Source organism: Odocoileus virginianus, chromosome 10 (genome assembly GCF_023699985.2).
Source record: "Odocoileus virginianus isolate 20LAN1187 ecotype Illinois chromosome 10, Ovbor_1.2, whole genome shotgun sequence".
Taxonomy (NCBI): domain Eukaryota; kingdom Metazoa; phylum Chordata; class Mammalia; order Artiodactyla; family Cervidae; genus Odocoileus; species Odocoileus virginianus.
In genome coordinates this window covers 33,164,369-33,189,605 of record NC_069683.1, presented here as the reverse complement: position 1 = coordinate 33,189,605, position 25,237 = coordinate 33,164,369, and the positions used below count along the sequence as shown (strand labels likewise).

Below are 25,237 nucleotides of genomic sequence, written 5' to 3'. Positions count from 1 at the left end.
TCCTAATACATACTGTCATGCTTGACCACCTACCTAAATTCTCCAAGCCTTCTTTAACCTCCTTTATGCATTTCCTTTGTGCCCATGAAATACCCTTCTTTCTCTTGTCTGCCTAATGAGTTCAGGCATAAGCTCATCTCTGAAGCCTTTTCTGATGAAGACTGAGACTGAGTTGTTTTGTGTTCCTCTGATACTTTGTGTATACTTTTATATAGCCTTGATAACTACGTTGTAATTTTAGTTATGTGTGTGTCTTAGAATGGGAGTTCTTTAGGGCAAATAGTTTACTGTGTTGGACTTGATATTCCAAGAGCATAGTAGGTGCTCTTTAAGTGTTAATAAATAAGTAGTGATGGTGTTCTGAGAAGAGGAATAGCAGTGTGTTCTCACTCATTATTTTCTTGTTGTCTTTTACAGCTATGCATGCCCAAAGGGCTGGCATTCAAGACCCAGGCTGATCCCAGGGAGCCTCAGTTCCATGCCTTTATTATCACTAGGGAGGATGGTTCTCGGACCTTTGGGTTTGCTCTCACATTTTATGAGGAGGTGACTAGCAAGCAGATCTGCAGTGCAATGCAGACCCTCTACCACATGCATAATGCGGAGTATGATGTCCTCCATGCTCCACTTGCTGATAGCCGAGACCTCAGTGGCATGGAGGATGGTGATGGCACTCCTGGGACCAAGCTGCAGCGCTTCAACTCCTACGACATTAGCCGGGATACACTCTACGTCTCTAAGTGCATCTGCCTCATCACGCCCATGTCCTTCATGAAAGCATGTCGGAGTGTGCTGGAACAGCTTCACCAGGCAGTTACTTCACCTCAGCCCCCTCCACTGCCCCTTGAGAGCTACATATACAACGTACTCTATGAGGTGCCACTCCCACCTCCTGGCCGGTCCTTGAAGTTTTCCGGGGTCTATGGGCCAGTTGTCTGCCAGAGACCAAGTACCAGTGAGCTTCCCCTGTTCGACTTTCCTGTCAAAGAGGTCTTTGAACTGCTTGGGGTGGAGAATGTGTTTCAACTTTTTACTTGTGCCCTTCTGGAGTTTCAAATCCTGCTCTACTCACAGCGTAAGTCAGTGCTCACTAGAGCTCTCTTCCTGCATAGGGCCTCTTCTTTCTTCCATATCCGGTAACAGTGGGGGTGACTGTAAAGGCCAAGGGCTGTTAGAGTTTGAGCAGAATCCAGATCTTTTGCTTTCTATGACTCATCAGCTTTTGTAAATTCTAAGTATGTGAATTTTCAACCAATTGCAAAGAACAAATATAGAATTCCCTATTTAGCATCAACTAAATTAACTTGTGGCACTAGTGGTAAAGAACCCACCTGCCAAGGCAGGAGACATAAGTGATGTGGGTTTGATCCCTGGGTTGGCAAGATCCGCTGGAGGAGGAAATGGCAACCCACTCCAGTTTTCTTGCTTAGAGAATCCCATGGGCAGAGGAGCCTGGTGGCCTGTGGTCCATACAGTCCCAAAGAGTCAGATACAATTGAAGTGACTTAGCATGCACACACGCTGGATGGTAAACTAATGGAACATGAGAGGTCTACCATTTTTTATTGACTATCATCATGGCCTTTTGCTGGACTCTCCAGTCTGGGAGGGGAACCCTGCCTCCTGAAGTCTGACTAATGCTGAAAAGAGGAGGCAGGAGTTGATGTTTGTGGGACACACTTTCTACCAGTTTGTCCTATCACTCTGCAGAGTTGTTTCTGCCCCTTCTTCAGCCTGACAGTAGTGATCACCCTTCATATATTTGAGAAAATGAGGATGTGTTGCTTTTTTCTGTTGTTTGTTATAACTGAATTGTTTTTATGAGAGGTTAAGTGATCTTGAGCAGTGGATTTGGACACAACAGTAAAGTAGAGCAGAAGGAAAAAATATTAAGGGATTGAATTAAGTAACATAAAATTCGTTCATTCAATACATATTTACTGAGAGTGTGCTTTGTGCCAGGCATTATTCTAGGGGCTAGAGATTCAGGGTGGACAAAATAGATAAACATTCCTGCTATAATAGAACTTGCATTTTACTGGGAAAGAGAGGTGATTTTTGGTTGCTTGGCTCGTGAGCTCTTCGTTCCCCAACCCTAATCCAAACCCCGAATCTAGGCCCTGGCAATGGAGGCACCACGTCTTAATCATTGGGCCTATAGGGAATTCCCCCCACCCCTTTCTTTTTTGGAGAGGTGATTAAATAGATAGCTGTATAGTATGTCAGGTGCTAATAAAAATAATATAGTAATTTTAATAAAAAGTTAACCAGTAAAGAGGGTAGTGTTGGGGAAAGGGAAATTCCAGTTTTTAATAGAGTGATTAGATTAGGCCTCTCTGAGTGATCCATGTTAATGTTTATAGGAAAAGTTTTCCAGGCAAAGAGCACAAGAAATAGAAAGGTTCTGAGACAAAAATGTAGTTGGTATGTCCAAGAACAGTGAGGGTGCCTGATGGATATAATGGTGTGAGAGAGCAGGCGCTTAATAGCAGATGGTGTTAGAGACTTAACAGGAGGCCAAATTGTAGAGTCCTGTAGGCCACTGTGAGGACTTTGTTACTCTGAGATGTTTAGTCATTGGAGGTTTTAACATTTTTGACTTTTTGTTTGAAATCATTTTCAGCTTATAGGAGAGTTGTAAGAAATGTTCAAAGAACTCTTGTTTACTCTCCCACAATTCACCAATTGTTAACATTTGGGTGTATTGTTTTATCATTCCCTGTGTATCTCTGTATGTGTGTGAACATAAATGAGCCATTGAGAGTCATTGTAGATTCCATGTTCCTTGATTCCTTAGTACTTCAGCTTTTATTTTGTAAGAACAAGAACATTTTTTAATATAGCCATAATATGATTAATAAATTTAGAAAATTTAACATTGGCAAAATAATAATACTGTATTCAGGTTTTATTTACCATTGTCCAATAATGTCCTTTATGATAAATTTTTAAAAATTGAGGTATAGTTGACACACTGTTATTTAAGTTTCAGGTGTACACCATAGTGATTCATGATTTTTAAGGGTTATATTCCAGTTGTAATTGTTATAAAATATTGTCAGAGAATACAGACAATTTTCCCTGTGTTCCCTGCATTGTATAGTAGGTCCTTGTAGCTTATTTTATACATAATAGCTTTTACCTCTCATTTGTTTGTTCTCTATATCTGTGAGTCTGTTTCTTTTTTGTTATAACCTAGTTTAATATCTTAGACTCCACATAAAAGTGAATGATAATTTAAAAAAAATTCCTGGTCCAGAATTTTAGTCCAGTGACATATGCAGTATGCATATTGCTTTTACTAGTCAATTCTTCATGTCTCTCATGACTGACATTTTTGTAGAGTACAGGCAAGGTATTTTGTAGAATGAACCTCCATTTGGGTTTTTCTTCTGATGTTTCCTTCTGGCTAGATTCAGGTTATACATTTTTGGCTATGATGTCACAGAAGTGATGTAGTGGTTCTCTCAGTGCATTATATCAAGAGGCACACCACGTCTATTTTTATCATAGAAGGCACATGATGTTCGCTTGTCCCATTTTTGATAATGTTAATTGGATCACTTGGTTAAGATGATGTCTGCTGAATTTCTTAACTGAACATTATCATTTTTTCCCTTTGTAATTAATAACTAATTTGTGGATTGATACTTTGAAATCCTATAAATATATTGTTGCTCTTCAAAGTTTTACATAATAGCTTTAGCATCCTTTGATAATTCTAGTCTGAATTAGTTACCAGGCTGGTTGCTTTTTACTGTGAGGAAGAACATTTCATTCTCCCTTGTTTGTTATTGTGTAGACTCAGAGATTTTTATTTTATTCAGTAGGTTATATCATCCATTACTATAATTAATTTTTTTTATTTTGAGGTCAAATTGTCCCAGATCTGGTCCATAGGCAGAGTCTGAATAATGTTAGTTAGGAGACCACTGTAATAATCGAAGTGAGATTCTATGTTGTCTCTTCACTAAGGGGGTAACAGCAAAGTGGTGTGAAATGGTTGGATTCTGAATATGATTTGAAGTAATAAGAGACTGTGTTGAATTGAAGAGCATATACCCCATCTAAAATGGACAGCCAGTAGTTAGCTCCAATTAATTCCTGTGGAAATCCTGGCCTGATGTTTCTAGATCTTCCAGTTTTTCATGAGGACCCAGATTTTTTATGTGAAATTTTTGATTTTTAAACAGTGGTAACAATGTTCTTGTTAAACACTGCAGAACGAACAAGAAAAGCCTCTGTTGACTGAGTGTGGTTCCTGAGGCTTCACTTTGCAACTTGTTCTGAATAATGATGTTTCAGACTCCTGTCTCTGGATGATGTATAGACTTGTGTAAGTCTTGTTGCTTTTTTAGTTACTGTTTCTTGACTGTACTCAGTCGCTCAGTCGTGTCAGACTGTGGCCCCATGGACTGTGGCCCGCCAGGGTACTCTGTCCATGGTATTCTCTAGGCAAGAAAACTGGAGTGGGTTGCCATTCCCTTCTTTAGGGGATCTTCTTGACCTAGGGATGGAACCCATGTCTTCTGCATTGGCAGGCAGATTCTTTACCACTAGTGCCACCTGGGAAGCCCATGTTTCTTGTGACACTGAAAAACATGGGTTTGAATTACATGGATCCACTTATATGTGGATTTTTTTCAATAAATATGTACTATAAGAATGAATAGTCCATGGTTGTTTGAATCCTTGGATGTGGAACTGTGGATAGAGAGTGAAGTGAAGTGAAATGAAAGTCACTCAGTCGTGTGTGACTCTTTGCAACCTGATGGACTGTAGAGTCTATGGGATTCTCCAGGCCAGAATGCTGGAGTGGGTAGCTGTTCCCTTCTCCAGGGGATCTTCCCAGCCCAGGGATTGAACCCAGGTCTCCCTCATTGCAGACAGCTTCTTTACCAGCTGAGCCACCAGGGAATCCGAGGGATACCTGTAAATGTTTGAGATGATGAAGTTTTAGTCATCAGTTTTTAATTATTGCGTTACTAGTTAAACGAAAAAACCAAAAGCTATTTCCAGGTCATGCTTAGCCAGGAACAACGTGTAAGCTGCTCCAGAGTTTTATTGGTGACCACACAGGATGCTTTGCTAAAACTTCTCTATCTAGTTGATGCATATCAGCTTCTGCTCACTTCCTACTCATTTGTCTTCATTTTCTGGAAAGCTTTTTGTTAACTTATAACTCCTTTAAGCTGTGATTTGCTTAAATGGTGGGTTGAGTTTTTAGTGAATAAGGCTGTTTAACCCCTGTGAAAACTCACTCATTTGAAATCAACTGTTCCAGGAGGATATTACTCATACGGTTTTAAAATTTTTGTTCCTACTTTGTCCTTAAGTATCTGAAACTATCATACCATTTGTAAATAGTAACTTGTTAAATTTTGATTTTAATAAATCTGTTGTGTTGACTTTGCTCCTTTAAAAAATAAAACAACTCCAAAAACAAACAAACAAACAAAAAACAAGTCTAGAAATTGCATCCTGAAAAAAACCTAAACTTTGAGCATAAGCCTTCTCTTCCAAGCTATGCTCTCTGACCTAGAATAGGCTTTTGAGTAATGAAAATCAGTCTTCTGGGTCTGTCAAGTTCTAGGGAAGCTTTTTATCAAAGTGTTAAAATGATACTTTCATACTGTTTTCATTCAGGCTGAGTTGTCAGATTGGGGGCAGACTTGGCTAAAGGTAGAAAACCAGTTTCTACTTGGTTGGTGGTTCTTTGGGCTTGATCTTGATGGCAAAGTTCACATCAGATCTTTATAGAATGCAGATGCATGTAAGTGGTAAATGAGGTGTTTGGCATTCATGTTGAATGGAAACCAGACCACAGTTCCTTTTCTTTTTGTTCTAGTTCTCTACCCTCTTTCTACTTTTTAAGAGAATCTACTTAACATTCTCATTTAGTATTTAGAGCAAGGTGCCATTTATGATTTCGGTTGTATTTCTATTAAATGTTATAATGAGCATGGACCTGTGTGTGTGTGGGGGGGGTATACTTCAGCATGTTATCCACTGAGGTTTCTGGGTTGTCTCTCTGATACCCATAAGGGAATCATGCTCCGAGCATACCCTTGCTGAAGTTTATACTGTTCTTTCTACGTGTGGAATTGTATTAAGAATTTTTAATTACTATTGGAGAAGCAGATGCCTTGTTTTTGACTGGTTTGTGTGTATGTGTTTATTTTTTTGACCTAGATTACCAGCGACTGATGACTGTGGCGGAGACAATTACAGCTCTCATGTTTCCTTTCCAGTGGCAGCATGTCTATGTTCCTATTCTCCCGGCTTCTCTCCTACATTTCTTAGATGCTCCTGTACCATACCTGATGGGCTTGCATTCTAATGGCTTGGATGACCGGTCAAAACTGGAGCTGCCTCAAGAGGTAAGAGAAACCTGGAGCTTGGGTGCTGGTGCCTGTGGCCCTGATACAGGATTTGGGAGAGAAGGGCTTTGGGATGAGTCCAGGGTGGTATCACCAAGTTTATTTTCTTTTATTTTGGAGAACATAAATAACTTTCCAGGAAAAAAGTAAAAATAATAACATTTAGCGCAATTTCTATCATTCTGGAAACACTTGTTTATCACCTGACATACATTTATTGTAATCTCTGTGTTTATACTATTATGAACTGCCTTTTTCATGCACATTTTTTCAAACATAGTATTTTATGTATTTTTAAGACATTTATTAGAAAATCTTATTATGTAAAATTTTAAATTTACATGGAAGAGTAGCATAGTGAATCTGTTTGCAATACTTTTAGCTTCAACAGTTATCATACATTTAAATTGTATTTTATTCCTATACTATTTCATACTATCTAAATAAACTCCACATAATATAATTTTATAGCTACTTTAGTAGCCAGACTTGTGTTAATAAATCATTGGTTTTCTTTTATAGGCCACAGTTGCTCTGTAAAAGTTGACCAGATCATAGTGATTCTTGTAGTACTGAGACATCTTTGAAAATTTTCCTTGCTCAAGATAATGAAGGCCTTGAGATAATGCTTTTCCTCGCTGTGAGAATGGCCTGTTCGTCTTTTCTGTTGTTTCAAATACTAAAATAACTGATTAGAAATAAGTATTTATTTATTTAGTACTTCATTCTAAAATAAATTTAAAGCCCATTAGGAATAAGATTGTTCACTGTTTATTTTCCTAGAATTACAGGTAAAACTCATCTACCTCTTTTGGTCATTTGGTGGCTGGTATGAAACTAGCTGGGGGAATTGGGCTTCACTACTCTGAATTTCATAGTCAGTGGAAAGGCCTGGGAAGAACACTTTGGAGTATTCACACAATGGTCTCATTCCTATACCAGTGATTTTTTGGGGAAGATTTTTATGTGTAACTGAGGAATATGAGTAAAAGGACCTCCAAAGAGACCATTCTCATGGAAGTGGGTCTGAGCAGCCTCATGTTGTTCGGCAAGTCTGGGTAGCCACCGTGATGAACAATCCTGATAATTAGATCATAACTGTAATATTTAATTTATATTCAGATGCATCTCTTTTTCTCTTTCCTTTGGTTTTAGAATCAAAATGTCTTCTTTGTAGTTTTTGCTTTTCTACCTCCTTTGCTTCTTTAATTCCATAGTGCTTTGTGCTTTTTGAGGTGGGACAAGATTAATTAAGAAAGAAAAGATCTAAATGGTGTCAGCTAAAAAAAAAACTTCAGGAGTCTGCAAAAAGAACAGAATTTATTTGGGGACTTAAGATTTGCAACTGGGGAGACTCAGATTTGGTAACCCTCAAAGAGTGTTCCAAGGAAGAGAAAGAATCAGGGCCTTAGAAGGACAAAAAACCATGAAGTTGTTAAAAGTTGCCCTGTGAGAGTTGTGATTGACTCTAACCTAAATCAGAACATTTGTCCTTAAGAAATTGCAAGTTATTTTAGGGTAGGGATCCTATAAATATATAGACTATCACAAATTGTTTAAGGGTAAGGGCCTTTTAGTATCTTGAGATTTTGGAGGTGTTCTGGGTGACTTTATCAGGCCAAAAGGTCTGAATCCATCCAGACTGTGTTGTGCAAACATGATACTTCCTTAGTGGCGTCCTAACTCCATTTTAGAGATCTCTCTTAGCAATAATGACTCCATTTTGACTTTCACAATGATGGAGAAAGCCATTGCATTTTGGAGTATTGGTTTTTATATGTATTTGTCTACTGATACATATGCCTGAAGAGTAGATATCAAAGATTGGAGTGTGGAGAGCTTTTTGTTGTTGCTTTAAATGATCACATATTTAATATTGACACTTCTTACTGGTAAACCTAACTATAATTTTGTAAAAGTCAAATAAGAATAACAATAGAAATGATTGAAGGTAGAAAGGCAAAGAGGCATGCATGATCTGATAAATAGGTCACTAGGCAAGAAGCCAGATTTCTGTTTTATTTTCATCTTTGGCATCAGCTGGTTATACACTTGCGGTCAAGTTCTATTTCCTGTAGGGTCTCTCGGTATCCTTCTGTGTGTGCTTCATGTATGTGGGTGTGTGAAGAGGCTGCTGGGAGACCAGCAGTTTTCGTAACAGGACTGTTTGAGAAGCTGTGGGTTGTTTGAGAAACCCAGAATCTCACTCTGTTCTGGGATGTTGGAGCCCCCACTTTTGCAGCCGCCACCATTGCTGCATCTTTTGTACTCTGCCTCTCCTTGTGGTCCCCTTAAGAAGGAGTGGTAGGTTGGAGAATACCTGTGTGTACTTTATAAGCAGTTCTAGGGTTTCAGAGTCCCACTTCATCCAGCCAGTCCCTCTGAAGATCATGTGTTTGTGGGGATAGTTACACAGCTGGATATTTTCTACCTTAAGTTTTAGCAGATGACCTCTGGGATATCTGAGTCTGTGTAGTCCCCCTGGTAAACTTTAGGCTGGTAAGGAATGACAGGGTTTCTCAAGGAGCAAAGCATCATCAAAGGTACACATAATGAATGGAGAGTGATAATATTTTTGAAAGATAATTTTAGGATGGTACGTTTATAGTTTCAAATTCTAACAGTGCACAGAGGTATAAAGAAAAAATTACCTCAGATTTTACCACCCAGAGATAACTAAGGCTGGGAAATTCACTTAGGCCTTTGCAAGTGGGCATCATTAGGGTAGTGGGGTCAGGCACACTTGATGTATAAAAGGGACTTTATCCAGAGACATAGAGTGTACATTCCCTAACCTCCCAAGTCAGAATTCATCAGTTGCTGCCCCATCTTTAGGCATCAGAAGTCTGTGAAAAGCCCTTTGTTTCTTTTTACACCAACACATGAGCTCAGCTGGCCCTGAGCAAGTGAGAGTGCTGTGCTGCTTTTGTGAAGCTCTCTTTGTCCTGTGCTTCTCTTTTGGGTTTCATTGTCTGAGCACAGGAAGGAGGCAGTTCCTCCACAACTGTGTTGGGGGAAGGGGTGTTCCTTCTTTCTGTCTTGAGTTCCTCTTTCTTTCCTTCTTTTTCAGGATACTTTTTCAGTAACTTTCCCCTAGTAATCTCTTGAGACTAACCAGTGAGGCTGTCTGTGATTTGGTGCTAGGGAAGTCAGGGCTGGGAAAGACCACTGTGACTTTTTGCAGGAAGGGATTTAGGAAACTTCTGTGGTTTGGGATATTCATGTGATCACTGCCCCAGAGTAGCTTAGTCTTCCCATGGCCTCTCCCGACGAGACAGAAGGTTAACTGAAAAAAACTGATCACTTGGGTTCAGTGCCTCTTCCAAGCTGCTTGTTCCTCAAGCTGTTTGCAGGAGTTGGCCTCTTTTCAGATAAGGAAAGGGGTTTGAGGTAGATTTCAGTTTACTTCTGTTTGGCAGAGTCCTCTGTGTCCTGACAGGAAAGAGCATGAAGCTGTTGTGTTAGACTAGTAGCTGAATGGCTTTTTCATTTTGCCTTCTTATCCCTACCAGCCTCAGCCCAACTCGGTGAAGAATGGCTAGTAGTGTTGTCTCAGAGGCTTCTGTCTTAACCTCTGAAGTGCGCCTGAGCTGCTTTCTTTTCTCCAGCTGCCTCTGTCCAGGAGTATCTGCAATATGTGGATACAGCATTTGGAGTTTATCAGATTCTTTGCAGATGTTCTGTGTTTGGTCAAGAGCAGTGGGAGAAATGGCAGCCAAGCATTGTTGAGTGGATATAGTGGTGTTTAGTTGCCTCTATGTTTCCTATTGAACAAACTGTTTTGTTCCCCCCTCTAAAGAGAGGAGAACCAAGAGGATAAATAAGTGCACTGTGTGCCTCTAGGGGGAGGGGTCACAGTGTTTTCTTCTGTTAGCTGTATGGGCAGGGCTTGTGAGGCAGGTGATTTTCAGGACTAGATGATTTAATTCTGTTTTTACTGTATTTTTTAATTGCTTGATCCTAAAGGCATTTATGATTTTAAAATCTTAAAGGAATAAACATAAAAGTAGGTGTTATTGTTAGGTGTTAAACATGTATTGGCTCTTTAACACGGAAGCATTTAATAAGGGTTTAAAGTTGTTTTCTAGTGGAGGAACTCTGGAAGGTAGAATTTAAAGTGATTCTTGTAATGTTTGAATCTTGGTTATGGGAAAGTTCTCTTTAGTTATGGATTTGTTAATGGAGTAATTTAAGCACTCAGCAAATATGTATTGAAAGAATGCATACATGGCACATGGACATGTTAAAACATGAAGTTTTCATAGATTGAGAGTTTATGAAATAGTTAGATAAAGCTGGACTTACTGTACGGTCCGCTTGCCTCCTAGAATATAAGACTTACTGATACAGGGATAAATAGCAGAAACAGTAGAACAGCATTTTGATATATAGTAAACATACCATGCCAAAGAACTTTTTAGTAATGGAGCTGGAAAAATCGCTTGTCCATAGGGAAGAAAGGATTCTTACCTTAATCGTATAACAAAATCAACTTGAGATGGAATAAGCATTTAAGTGTCAAAAGCAAAAATTTAAATCTTCTAGAAGAAAACAATATAATCTTGATCTCGGGGTAGGGACTTTGTGAACAAGATGAAGAAAACACTTTCCAGAAAATAAAAGATTAACAAATTTGATTTTTTTAATTAAGAAAAAGACATTTTAAAATGAAAAGATAAAAGCTAGGAGAAGATATGTGTAGGACACATACAGCCTATAAAGAGTTAGCATCAGGAGATTATAAAGAACTCTTGCAAATCGGTAAGAAGATGAGCAACCCAATAGATAAATGGGCTAAGCATATGAAGAGGGTTTGCATAAAAAATTCACATTTCTTGTAATCAGGAAAGTGTAAATTAAATGTACCCACTCAAGTGGAAACAATGGAAACAGTATCTGACTTTATTTTCATGTGCTCCAAAATCACTGCACATGGTGACTGCAGCCATGAAATTAAAAGATGCTCCTTGGAAGAAAAGCTATGACCAACCTGCTGCTGCTGGCTGCTGCTGCTAAGTCGCTTCAGTCGTGTCCTACTCTGTGCGACCCCATAGACAACTGCCTACCAGGCTCCCTCACCCCTGGGATTCTCCAGGCAAGAACACTGGAGTGGGTTGCCATTTCCTTCTCCAATGCATGAAAGTGAAAGTGAAGTCGCTCAGTCGTGTCTGACTCTTAGCGACCCCCTGGACTGCAGCCTACCAGGCTCCTCTGTCCATGGGATTTTCCAGGCAAGAGTACTGGAGTGGGTTGCCATTGCCTTATCCATGACAAACCTAGGCAGCGTATTAAAAAGCAGAGACATTACTTTACCGACAAAGGTCCATCTAGTCAAAGCTATGGTTTTTCCAGTAGTCATGTATGGATGTGAGAGTTGAACCATAATGAAAGCTGAGCACTGAAGGATGGATGTTTTTGCACTATGATGCTGGAGAAGACTTGAGAGTCCCTTGGACTGCAAAGAGGTCAAATCCTAAAATCCTCAAGGAAGTCAGTCTTAAATATTCATTGGAAGGACTGATGCTGAAGCTCCAGTACTTTGACCACCTGATGTGAAGAACTGACTTACTGGAAAAGACCCTGATGCTGGGAAAGATTGAAGGCAGGAGGAGAAGGGGACAACAGAGGATGAGATGGTTGGATGGCATCACTGACTTGATGAACTTGAGTTTGAGCAAGTGCCGGGAGTTGGTGATGGACAGGGAAGCCTGGTGTGCTGCAGTCCATAGGGTCGCAAAGAGTTGGACACGACTGAGTGACTAAACTGAACTCAAGTGGGTATATTAAGAAATCTGATGATACCAAGTTTTGGAAAATACTTGGGTTATTAGTAGGATCACTTTAGATTGTTGGCAAAAATATAAATTTTTATAACCACTTTGGAACGCAGCTAGGACTTATCTTGTAAAATTGAACATTTGCATACCTTATGACATAGCAGTTTCACTCCTAGAATATAACCAAGAGAAGATCTTGCACATGTGTCCAAGAAAACATGTATAACAGTGTAAAAGCGATACACAGGAAGCTAGTTGAAGGCCTTTTGATGAGAAGATTGATAAATTGTTGTATATATACCCAGTGGAATATTGTATAAGAGTGAAAATGAATAATGTGTAGTTACATAAAACAAAATGGCTGATTGTTAGTAACTTAATGTTGAGTGAAGAAAAGTAGTACCACAAGACTACTTAAAGGACAATGATCCTTTTACAGAATTTAAAACAAGCAAAAAATTTAAAGGCATATATACATATGTGATAAATGAAAAAAGGCAAAAAGATAACAAACATAGAATTCAGGATAGTGAAAAAAAAAAAAGAATTCAGGATAGTGATTACCTGGGGGTGAAACTGTGTAGGTTGGGGAGAAGTACATAGGTACATAAAAATATTCGTAATTTCTAGTTTCTGGGTTGGACTGGTTAAAAAAAATAATGTCTTTAAGATTGTTCCCAGAAAGTTGTCAACTCACATTCCCAGTAACAGTGTTTGTTTCCTAGTAACTTTGCCAGTGTTGGACACTGTAAATCTTTTACATTTTTGCTAACCTAGTGGGTAAATAATATTTTGTTTGCATTTCTTGGTTTGTTAGTGAAACTGAACATCTTTTTATATATTTGAAATTAACAGAAATTTCTTCTGTTTGCCTTTCATAACCATTTTCCAGCTGGGTGAATTAGCTTTATCTCAATAATTTCTTTGAATATTAATCTTTTACATGTTATGTATGACAATTATTGTTTCCCAGATTATTTTTGAATTCTTTCAATGGCAGTATTTATACAAGGCTTTTAACCTTTGTGACCATGGGGTCAGAGAGTTGGAAACGACTTAGTGACTACACCACCACCACCACCACCACCACCGCCAGAGTTTACAAAGCCCAGCTCTCTACCCTCAGGCATAATCGTAATCATTTACATTTTATTTTAATACTTGTGTGAATGTTTTTATTTTTTCACTTTTTGTTATGGAAAATGTTGAACATATGTAAAAATAGAGAGGCAAACATCCATCATTGCATAATAATAATCAACTCATGGCCATTCTTCTTTCTGTATCCTCCACCCTTTCCCCATTTACCCTACTGGATGAATCCTACTGGATTATTTTGAAGCAAATCTCACACAACATTATTAGGTCATCATATATTTATTTCATATGTGTCTCTGAAAGGTAGAAATTCTTTTTTATGACATAAAGTGGCTTTATTTATATTTAAATCTTCAGTCTATCTCAAATTTATTTTTGAGTATGATATTATACTTTTAACATTTCTAAATGTCCATTTGTCCCCAAAACATTTATTGAACGATCCATCCACAATAGATTGGTCTGTTCAAGACTTTTCTTTTCCAGCAGATTTTTGTTTTACATTTGTATTAGAATCCAGCCAGGCAGTTCAGTTCAGCTGCACAGTTGTGTCCGACTCTTTGTGACCCCATGGACTGCAGCATGCTGGGCTTCCCTGTCCATCACCAACTCCTGGAGCTTGCTCAAACTCATATCCATTGAGTCAGCGATGCCATCCAACCATCTCATCCTCAGTTGCCCCTTCTCCTGCCTTCAATCATTCCTCGCATCAGGGTCTTTTCAAATGAGTCAGGTCTTCGCATCAGGTGGCCAAAGTACTGAAGCTTTAGCTTCAGCATCAGTCCTTCCAGTGAATATTCAGGACTGATTTTCTTTGGGGTTGACTGGTTGGATCTCCTTGCTGTCCAAGGGACTCTCAAGAGTCTTCTCCAACACCACACTTCAAAAGCATCAATTCTTCGACACTTAGCTTTCTTTGTAGTCCAACTCTCAGATCTATACATGACTACTGAAAAAACCAAAGCTTTGACTAGACTGACCCTTGTTGGCAAACTAATGTCTCTGCTTTTTAATATGCTGTCTAGGTTGGTCATAACTTTTCTTCCAAGGAGCAAGCATCTTTTAATTTCATGGCTGCAGTCACCATCTGCAGTGACTTTGGAGTCCAAGAAAAGAAAGCCTATCACTGTTTCCATTGTTTTCCCATCTATTTGCCTTGAAGTGATGGGATCAGATGCCATGATCTTAGTTTTCTGAATGTTGAGCTTTAAGCCAGCTTTTTCACTCTCTTCTTTCACTTTCATCAAGAGGCTCTTTAGTTCTTCACTTTCTACCATAAGTGTGGCCTCAGAATTTTCTTGGCTGTTTCTTTCTTTTATTTTTTTAGGTAAGATTCAGTCAGTTCATCAGATAGGCCCTTCATAAAAGTAAAAATCTTTCTGGGATTTAAACCATTTTACATTAAATTTACAAATGTGGGGATTATTAGCATCTTTTCATTATGGAATTTTCCTATTTAATAATATATAGTGTGTACTTGTGTGTATATTCATTTATTGAAATTTTATATTCCACAGTGATAATAAGTGTCAGTTGACGTTTATTGTATGCTAACACTGTCCTAAATCCTTGATGTTGGTTGTCTCTTCATCCTTGTTATAACAAATGCTTAATTAAGCACATAATAATGCTCTGCAGTGAAGCAAATGACAATTATCTTGGCTACAATAGGTTCATGGTTATAAGATAAATATACAAATCAGAAGACTTTTCTAATTTATAGCTGCATTACTCAAAAATTCCAACAGGGATGAGAATGAAATATTTAAGTTAAACTGAACAAGAAATGTATAAGACCTCTCAGGAGAAGAGTGGGTGGTTAAGAGCTTGAGGGTACGACTGAAGTTAGGCTAAGTTCAAATCCCAGCTGTACTACTTACTAGCTGTGTGACTTTGGACAAGTTTCTTAACCTCTCTGTGTCAGTTTTTCTGTAAAATAAGGGTAACTATTGCCAGGTTGTTTTTTGTTTATCCAGATTACCTACCTCCCCAGCAGTGTATAAAGTACTGTCTCTCTGTAACCTCTCAGAAGCAGTCTTAAAGCCAGAAGAAAGGACAGAAATCAAGACCAGCCACCAAATCCTACAAATCAGGAATGAGGCTCAGAAAGGAATACTGGCATGCTCAGGGCCATATAGGGAGATAGTGACAGAGTCCCATCTGGGACCCAGACTTTCTGACACTCTCCTGGTATTCTTTCTACTGTTGTAAGAATTTGTGAGTTCAGCAAATATTCTATGAGCATTTACTATGAAGAATTTGGTGCTATATGCTAAGCATCTATGTACTTATCCTTATCACTAAGATAAGTATTTTTATCTTCATTTTATAACTGAGGAAACAGAGTTTCATAACTTTCCCAAGATCCCAAGACTGGAAAGCATCAGGGCAGGATTGGAACTCAGGTCAACCTCCTTCCAGCCCGTCCTTATGCCACACCTAACTTATGCCCATTGCAGATGTTTGCTCTTTCCTGTCTTGTTCATTATTCCTCTGATAACTCTGGAGTTGTTCACAGTCCTCCTCCTGTTTTGACTACCAGGCTAACCTCTGCTTTGTGGACATTGACAACCACTTCATTGAGTTACCAGAGGACTTGCCTCAGTTTCCCAACAAATTGGAGTTTGTCCAGGAAGTCTCTGAGATTCTCATGGCATTTGGCATTCCCCCTGAAGGAAACCTTCACTGTAGCGAGAGTGCTTCCAAGCTGAAGAGGCTCCGGGCCTCTGAGCTCGTCTCTGACAAGAGGAATGGAAACATCGCAGGCTCCCCTTTACATTCCTATGAGTTCCTCAAGGAGAATGAAACTATCGCCCGCCTGCAGGCCTTGGTCAAGAGGACTGGGGTGAGCCTGGAGAAGGTAAGATGCTGTATATGGGTCTGAGCTAAGGTGATGACCTGGTGAAATAAAGTATAGGATAAGAAAGTACCCAGATCAGGGCAGTGCATACCTGTGAGTAGTGAAAGGATTCTTTGTGTGGGAGACTCTGGATTGGGCTCTGGCAAACATGATCCTATGTGAATGCTACTTGAATCTAAATCTGGGTAGCTTTTCACTTGGACATCAAGGAGAAACTGCTGTCATTCTTTAAACACTGTAGCAGAGAGACTTGGAGGGATGATGGTGGCAGTCTGAGTTTGGACCTCTTTCAGATCCATTGCCAGGTGAGTGTCACAGCAACCTAGAGCACATAGAGCAGGAATTGTTGACTTAAGAGAGTCTGAGGGTTTTGCTTAAGATTAAATGCCTCTATGTGGTTGACTTGAAGTTAGAACCTGGTCCTCTTGAATTCTAGGCCTCTGCTCTTCCCGGGGATGTATTAGCTTTCCATTGCCTGACTTTGATGAGACTTGTCTGCTTTCCATAGCTGTTTACTCATCTCTTCACCCTCTCCATTCTCACTGTTATATCACTTTCTTAAATTACATATAAACAAAAATAGGGTAATCATTTTGTTGGGCTTTTTTTTTTTAGTGCAGTGTGAAACATGTCATTTTCCTGGTTTGTTAGTAGCACAGATATTAAAAAAGAAAAATAATGGCCAGTTAAAGAAGAGCAGAGAAATATTTAGAGATATTAAAAAGGTTAAAAGAGACCAGTAAGGAAAAATTTTGGGGGATAAAGGGAATGTTAATATGGGGGAGAAAAAGAAATGAAGGGAGAACAAGAGTCTAACCTTGGTGCTTTGCATTATCATTTTCTTGTTGCCTTCCCAAATTTCTTCTTTCCTGACCCTTGAGATAACTAGTGCCTTTTCTTCTATTGCTATTTCTCTGCCTGTAATGAATTTCTCTCCACTTTCATTGAGTTGCTGGATTCCTGCAAGTGGAACACCCTCATTTATCTCTTCTTCATGTCAGAATTCCTTTCTTCCCCCTCCCCCCCATTTTTTCTTTGTTTTTTTTCTCCATTTGCTACAAAGTAAATGACTCTAGTGGGGAAAAAAGGATGAGTTGCCTTTCTTTGGGATAAAAAGAAAAATTTTGGTGTTCTCAACTGTTTTATTTTGTTTTGTTTTTGTAGCTGGAAGTTCGCGATGACCCCAGCAGCAATAAGGATCTCAAAGTTCAGTGTGATGAAGAAGAACTCAGAATTTATCAGCTAAACATTCAGATCCGGGAAGTTTTTGCAAATCGTTTCACTCAGATGTTTGCAGATTATGAGGTGTTTGTCATTCAGCCCAGCCAGGATAAGGAGTCCTGGTTTACCAACAGGGAGCAGATGCAAAATTTTGATAAAGTAAGTATTAATATAGTCCTGCTGGGGAGGTGGTAAGAAATGAGAACATGTGAGACTCTTAAAGATGTGACTGAAGATGAGGTTTTCTTCCATAAAACGTGCTGGAAACAAGTTCTTGGTCCTTGTGATGTTGGTAAAATGTTTGGTTGCTTTAGAGCAGAGTGCTGATTTTTGCTACCAGGTGATTTACCTTCAGTCAGAGCTCTTTTAGGCAAAGATGCACATGCAGGTTGAACATTAGGATTCTGGGAACGTTGATTGCCACAGAAGGTTACCTGAGTAAGTTTAGGCCAGTGTGTCAAAGTTTCAGGATATCTGAAATATGTAAATTTTTTAAAATGATGAAGAGGTTTTGCGCTTTGCTTTTTATAAAGACCTGGGAAGCTTCAGAGAACAATTAACCTACTGAATCCCATGGGCATGTAGGCTTGGTTGATTGAGGCTGACATGACATCTTCCCTCTCGATGACTCTCTGTTTCCTTTTGGTTCCACCAGGCATCTTTTCTGTCAGATCAGCCTGAGCCCTACCTGCCTTTCCTCTCAAGATTCTTGGAGACTCAGATGTTTGCTTCTTTCATTGACAACAAAATCATGTGTCATGACGATGATGATAAAGATCCTGTGCTCCGGGTGTTTGACTCCCGAGTAGACAAGATCAGGCTGTTGAATGTTCGGACACCTACTCTGCGCACATCCATGTACCAGAAGTGTACCACTGTGGATGAAGCAAGTGAGGCCTCCTTGTTGCTAGCTTTCTAGCCTCTTGGATTATATCACTAACATGTCCTTATTCCTAAACATGCCAGCTTCTTTCTCTTGTTTTCTCCTTTTGCGTAAGTTGTTCCCATTGCCTGTAATGCTTTCCTCTTTTTTGCCTGGCAGACTTTTTCTCATCCTTTAACACTGTGTCAGTTAAGAATGGGTCCTGCTGTAAGTACTAGAGAATCTAATTAGCAGCACATTAAATAAATGGGGGTTATTCTCAAATTATCAAGAAGGGCAGAATTGGTGGTTGTTCGGCTGCTCAGCAATGTAGGAAATGAAATTCTATCTTTTCACTCTGATATCCTTAACATGTTGACTTTTATTATATTCATGCTTATTGCCTCATTGTTACAAGAGGCCTTCTATGTTCACATTCAGGGCAAAGGGGAAAGTTGATGCCAGCTGTTTTTTCCCTCTTATATCAGAAAGCAAAAGCTTTCCCAGAAATTCCCAACAGCTTCTGTTGTCTCATAAAAGCATATTATGTGACTACCGTTAAGTGCAAGGGAGGCTATGAAAGTGAGTATTGACCTGGTGTAATATTAGCCCAAACTGTATTGAGATTCTGTTAGCAAGAAAGAAGGGATGAGTGAGTTATGGGTAAGTAAGCTGCTAACAGAAATCCAGCTGATGTTTCTCTTCCTCTGAAGTCTTCTTTGATGTGCTCAGGCTGAGTTGATTTCTTTGCTAAGCTCTGTGGTGCCTTGTTCTTGCCTCCCCTTTATAATCTGTGTTCTGAGGTATCATTATCAGGGAGCAGTTTAAGATCTGAGATTGTATTTACTCATTGTCTTACTCCCCGTCCTCTAACATTTTACCTAGAACATATAGATGTTAAAAGTTGTTTGCTACTTGCATGGTGGAGTATACCTTTTTGTTTACAGAGATTCTGTCTGGATCACTTTAGCTAGAGAATAGTCTCAGCCTGAGGTGTCAAATTAAGTGGTGTGCTCACTTCCATGAGTGATATTCAGTGTCCTTGTAGCTTATGGTACGTTTTGTTTGTTCATTTACTAAATGTAAATACTTCGTGCCCAGTGTATGGTAAGTGCTTACTGAATGAATGTGCCAGGCATTTTTTTAGGTTTTGAAGATACAAGTGGTGACAGTTTGGACAATGTCCTGGCTTCCTCAACCTTATGCTTGGTAGCCTTCTGACTTTATCTTTCAGCTCATGCTCCAGGCCTTTCATTAAGATGATAGTCCTCTTGGCCAAGTCTTGAGGACATGTTGCCCATACAGGTAGAGTACTCTGACATAGTCATCTTTGCCTCCTAGAGCACATCCAGTTTCAGATTCTAGAACCCTGCCTAAGGCTTTGGTCCTGGGGAGCAAAGTGATCTCCTAAACCATCACTTTAAAGCAGGACTTCCCAATCTTTTCATGTTGTGTTACACTTGAAAGTGACAATATTTATATATGGCTTTGAGAGCCCAGGTCTACCACTTAAGGCCAAGAAGCCTTGAATTTGGGCCTGCTTGGTCAGGATGCATGTCCTCTTCCCAGGAGACCCACATCCTGAAGTGTCCTCCAGGTCTGCCTCTTAGAGCTGGTCAGGCTGGTCCCCCACAGAGCAGGGATTGCATGCCCACACACGTGTGCCTTGGTGCTGTGTGCAGAGCTGGCCTGCCTGGGTGTGTGTCTGTTTCTTCAGCCAAGGGTGTCCAGAGCAGGAGCCTGCTTTTGTAGATAGCTCTGTGGTTTCAGAGGGCTTCCCAGGTGGCGCTAGTGGTAAAGAGTCTGCCTGCTAATACAGGAGGCATAAAAGATGCAGGTTTGATCCTTGTGTCAGGAAGATTCCCTGGGGGAGGAAATGGCAACCCACTCCAGTATTCTTGCCTGGAGAATCCCATGGACAGAGGAGCCTGGCAAGCTATAGTCCATAGAGTCACAAAGAGTCGGACACAACTGAAGCGACTTAGTGTAACATTGTGGGACTAAAGGGAGGAGTTTGCTTGTACTGGGGACTAAAATGAGAGGCTGTAGTGACTTGAGGCCTTGTTCTCCTGCCCAGAGGTTGAAGCAGTCAGTCCTCAGCCCATCTGTAATTCATTTGTTGAACACCAAATACTGATATGAATTACTCTGGTCTCATTTGTGGCCAGAACATGAATTCTTGTGGTCTTGTTAGAATGTGGGGTTTGGGATATGGAAGGAGAGCTAACTAACCCTCATTTCTGTGACTCATTTCAGAAAAATGAGTATCAAAGACCCTCCATGCAACTACACACTCTGTTCCCAGGAGTAATGCCATTGGTATATTCCTGAGATATATACTCCAGCAATGCTCATTCAGGGTTCTTCCTGCTGGCTTCAGATTTCTAGTCTAGAGTAGCTCAGCTATCTCATCTCATTCTGCATGGACATTTCAGTTTCTTGAATCAGTCTGGAAAACGGTAAACACATAGCTAACAGCAACTTTTTAGAGATTCTTTAAAACGTGACACTTAGATGGGATCTTGGAAATTCTTTTTTAAAGAATGAAGTTCCACAAATTTTGTTATCTTGTGTTTTCCTTTTTATTTAGCTCAAAATACTTTGTTTCCTTTTTTGATTTATTTTATGACCGCTGGTTTATTTAGAAATGTGTTATTTAGTTTTAAGGTATTAATGATTGTTGTTGGTCACAGGACTTACTTTGTCTGATTGAAGTTATTTCAGATTTATTGAGACTTGTTTTATTGCCCAGAATTTGATACATTTTTTAAAGTAGTAGACTTTCTTTTTCATTCTTATCCAGAGAAAGCAATTGAGCTTCGACTGGCAAAAATTGATCATACTGCGGTTCACCCCCATTTACTTGACATGAAGATTGGACAGGGGAAGTATGAGCCAGGCTTCTTCCCTAAGCTGCAGTCTGACGTGCTTTCCACTGGGCCAGCCAGCAACAAGTGAGTCAACCCCAGAGATTCCCTGGTCCAGCTCCCAGATCACAGTGGTCATACAGTATCTGGACCTAGACTGTCATTTCTAGGAGACCTTGACTTTTGTAAAGCAGATGTGGAGAAGATACAAACTGTCCAGGTTGTTCACTTGTTTAAACAAGGAAACAGGTGACAGAGCATCATCAGCTCCCGTCTCCACTGTGCAAATTGGGATAGCTCCATGTATCAGCACCTGTAAAAGGCCAGACTGCAGATGGGTTGAAATCATCTGCAAATCTCATAACTGGACCCAGACAGCACCTAGCTAGCACTGTAAGCGGTGGAGTAGAGTAAGTGGTGGTTGAAATAATTGGAGTCTGACCTGAAACTCAGTAACTTAGCAGAATTTTTCTTTCTTTGTTAACTTTTGGAGATAAGTTTGTCGGAGGCCAGGCAGATATGAGTGAAAATAGTTTTGGATCTGCAAGTGAAGTTTCTGTAGATGTTTCAAGAGAGAGAACATCTCGATTCCATGGAAAGATATCTCCTTATTGCCCAGTCACTGATCTTTAAGCTGCCCTTATATCAAGGGCTACCTCTGGTGACTTCTTGGTAGCTTCCCATTGGTTCTTAGGTATTTAAGTTTTCTCCTGTAAGTTGACCTTACTTTCTTAGCAGAATATTCTTAATTGTCTGCTTTGATTCTGTCAGGTGGACAAAAAGGAATGCTCCTGCCCAGTGGAGGCGTAAAGACAGGCAGAAGCAGCACACAGAACACCTGCGTTTAGACAATGACCAGAGAGAGGTAAGATACCTTGAGAATGATAAGAAATGACTCTGTTACCATGCTGTACCCTCCTCTTTCTTACGTCCCTGGTCTCTGATCTGATTCAGACATCCTTCCCACAGGGAAGAGTTAATAATGAGTTAGTTCCTGATACCTGATATGGGCCTGGCTTGTGACAAATCTAGAATGTACAGTGGTTCACAAGTGGCAACAGCCACTAACCACGTGCATCCTGTCTCTGAGCCAGAGTTGCAGTTGTGTTTAGTGATACTCCCCATGCTTGGAAGAAAGCCTTTCACTATTGTTTCAGTAGTCACTCATGCATGATATTCACTCTCTCCCAGGTTTGGGGAGAGTGGTAGGGGTGACAGGAACATCAGGAGATAAGATTCTGCAACTTGGAAAAATTCCTTTGAAAATTCTTGAGGCTTTTGTGTGTGTCTGGTATGATAGAAAATAAGTTAATTTGTTAGAGTGAGATGGAGGAAAAGCTGAACTTGGGTTAATGCTATAGATCTCTGAACCTGGGGAGGAGAAATCTTTTTTACTGATTTTTTTTCTTCATCTTAATTTAAAAGAGGTAATCTTGACTTTTTTCTCAGAGGAGCCAAGGGAATATTATTATCAGGTGCCTGGGGATTGAGGATTCTTGAATTGACCTGAGTCCTCATTGCTTGTAAGCAGAGTTTCTCAGCACTGCTATAACTTGTTCCCAGTAAAGTTTCTAGTTATAAACCTCAAGTTGCAGACCCTGCCTTACTGAGTTGCAGTGAAGTTGTGAAAATGGAGCTTAAGCTTCAGAAACCTATTTCAGCAACTTTTCTTTAAGAAAAGACCCTGCATTTGCATTTTATACAAAGTCAAGTAAAGCATATTATTTTTATATATGTCTAGCCACCACAGTGGATGGGAAAATATTTTGCTTTTGCTGTTTCTTAAATATGAATAAATTAAAATCGCAAAGTATGGTCATGAATTTTAAACTGCTGGTTTATAGGGCACAGTTGTACTTAGTGTTTTTGTGAGGAAGGCATAATGGGTATAGGGTGAGGGTGTTATTTTTAAAGTCTCCTCTAGGGCTTCCACCTAACCTCCATAATATTTCTTTCAGCAGGGTTTATTGAGCATGTTTTCTTGGTCAAAATCACTATAGTAAACACTTTGAAATATAAAAATGACAAGGAGATAGCCTTGTCCTCAGGGAATGCCAGTTTATTAAGGGAACAAAGGCAGGTATGCAACTGTCTTTAGTAGAAGAGTCTTTTGAAAGAGCTATATGGGAGGCATGCCAGCGTTGGATTACTGATTAGAGAAATTAGAGTTCCATTCTGTCTGGGATAATCTCAAACAAGACTGCCTAGAGGAACTAGCATCTGTTTTAGTCTTGAGGATGATAGGATTGTTAGGAACAAAGATGAGCATTGCAAGTAGAGGAGATGGCAGGACCCAAAGTGTGGTGGTGGATTGTGTAAAGGAGACTGTGGACAGAATATTTTGGAAGCAAGAGATACTGGAGGAAGCTAGCAAGTTAGGAAGCAGATAGCAGTAGTGCTGCTGCTGCTAAGTTGCTTCAGTCATGTCTGACTCTGTGCGACCCCTTAGACGGCAGCCCACCAGGCTCCCCCGTCCCTGAGCTTCTCCAGGCAAGAACACTGGAGTGGGTTGCCATTTCCTTCTCCAATGCATGAAAGTGAAAAGTGAAAGTGAAGTCGCTCAGTCGTGTCTGGATGGACTGCAGCCCACCAGGCTCCTCCATCCATGGGATTTTCCAGGCAAGAGTACTGGAATGGGTTGCCATTGCCTTCTCCTAGCAGTAGTGCAGGTAATAGTAATTGAAGCCTAATCTTGAGGGTTGGAAGTAGGGGCAAATGAGGGGCCAGAAGATAGAACAGACAGAATTGTACTTCTGGAATAAACACGGGCAAGAAAGAAGTTGAGTACAAATGTTGGTTATGAAATTGGGGTTCCGAGAAGGTGTCAGTGAACAGTTTATTGCATTGATGTGGGTTCTGTGTTAAAACAGACAGCATGTAGGGAATCACCAGCAAATTATAGAAAAGCAGAAAATACAGTTGTTTTGAGTGTGCACACATGCAAGAGTACTTCATGCAAGATGCCGGACTGGGTGAATCACAAGCTGGAATCAAGATTGCCAGGAGAAATATCAGCAACCTCAGATATGTGGATGATACTACGCTAATGGCAGAAAGTGAAGAGGAACTAAAGAGCCTCTTGATGAAAGTGAAAGAGGAGACTGAAAAAGCTGGCTTAAAACTCAACATTTAAAAAACTAAGATCATGGCATCTGGTCCTATCACTTCATGGCAAATAGGTGGGGAAAAAGTGGAAGTAGTGACAGATTTTATTTTCTTGGGCTCCCAAATCACTGCAGATGGTGACTGCAGCCATGAAATTAAAAGACGCTTACTCCTTGGAAGAAGAGCTATGACAAACCTAGATAGCAAAGCAGAGAGACATCACTTTGCCAACAAAGGTCCGTCTAGTCAGAGCTCTGGTTTTTCCAGTAGTAGTGTATGAATGTGAGTGTTGGACCATAATGAAGGCTGAGTGTTGAAAAATTGACGCTTTCAAATGGTGGTGCTGGAGAAGACTCGAGAGTTCCTTGGACAGCTAGGAGATCAGACCAGTCAATCCTAAAGGAAGTCAGCCCTGAATATTTTGAAAGGACTCATGCTGAAGCTCCACTGCTTTGGCCACTTGATACAAAGAGTGGACTCATTGGAAAAGACCCTGATGCTGGGAAAGATTAAAGGTAAAAGGTAAAGGGAGCATCAGGCAATGAGATGATTAGCGTCACTGACTCAATGGATATGAATCTGAGCAAACTCCAGGAGATAGTGAAGAACAGGGGAGCTTGGCGTGCTGCAGTCCATGGGGTCACAAAAAGTCAGAGACAACTTTACAACAGTTTAGCAAAAATGGATATCTTTGATATGAGCAGAGGGATTAAATTCCTCCCAACTTGATGGGGAAAGTGATTTTTTCAATAGTACTCTGAGATTAGAGTTGGTTTGTTCACGCATAGGAGTTTGCACACTCATACATGTTGCAGCTATGTGTTTTTTACCTTTTGTGTCATTAAAGCCAAGATAATTCCAGCACTCATGGAGTGCTTTATGTCAGAAAAAGCAGAATTCACCCTGTTCTCTTAGTTTTCCCTAAGATACAAGTGTTGCTTTTTCAACTTTGCCCTGAGCCTAAGAATGAGGCAATAAGATAGTGCAGGGTGATAGTGCCCTCTTCAGGCACCCATCTGTACTGGTTGCCTGTGATTTGTGTGCTTGGGCACAAAGTCTTTGATTTT

General features: G+C 40.0%; 1 protein-coding gene across 3 annotated transcripts in view; it reads left to right on the top strand.

The window, feature by feature from the left end:
• The window catches only part of DENND5A (DENN domain containing 5A), a 93,668-nt gene that overhangs the window by 44,260 nt on the left and 24,171 nt on the right, over positions 1–25,237 (top strand). For all 3 annotated transcript variants that reach the window (XM_070473369.1, XM_020904955.2, XM_070473370.1), the window contains 7 exons: positions 418–1,075; positions 6,193–6,380; positions 15,798–16,115; positions 17,280–17,495; positions 17,992–18,226; positions 21,002–21,152; positions 21,837–21,930. In XM_070473369.1, coding sequence (XP_070329470.1) covers positions 418–1,075; positions 6,193–6,380; positions 15,798–16,115; positions 17,280–17,495; positions 17,992–18,226; positions 21,002–21,152; positions 21,837–21,930 — 1,860 coding nt within the window. The remainder of the gene's footprint in view (positions 1–417; positions 1,076–6,192; positions 6,381–15,797; positions 16,116–17,279; positions 17,496–17,991; positions 18,227–21,001; positions 21,153–21,836; positions 21,931–25,237) is intronic.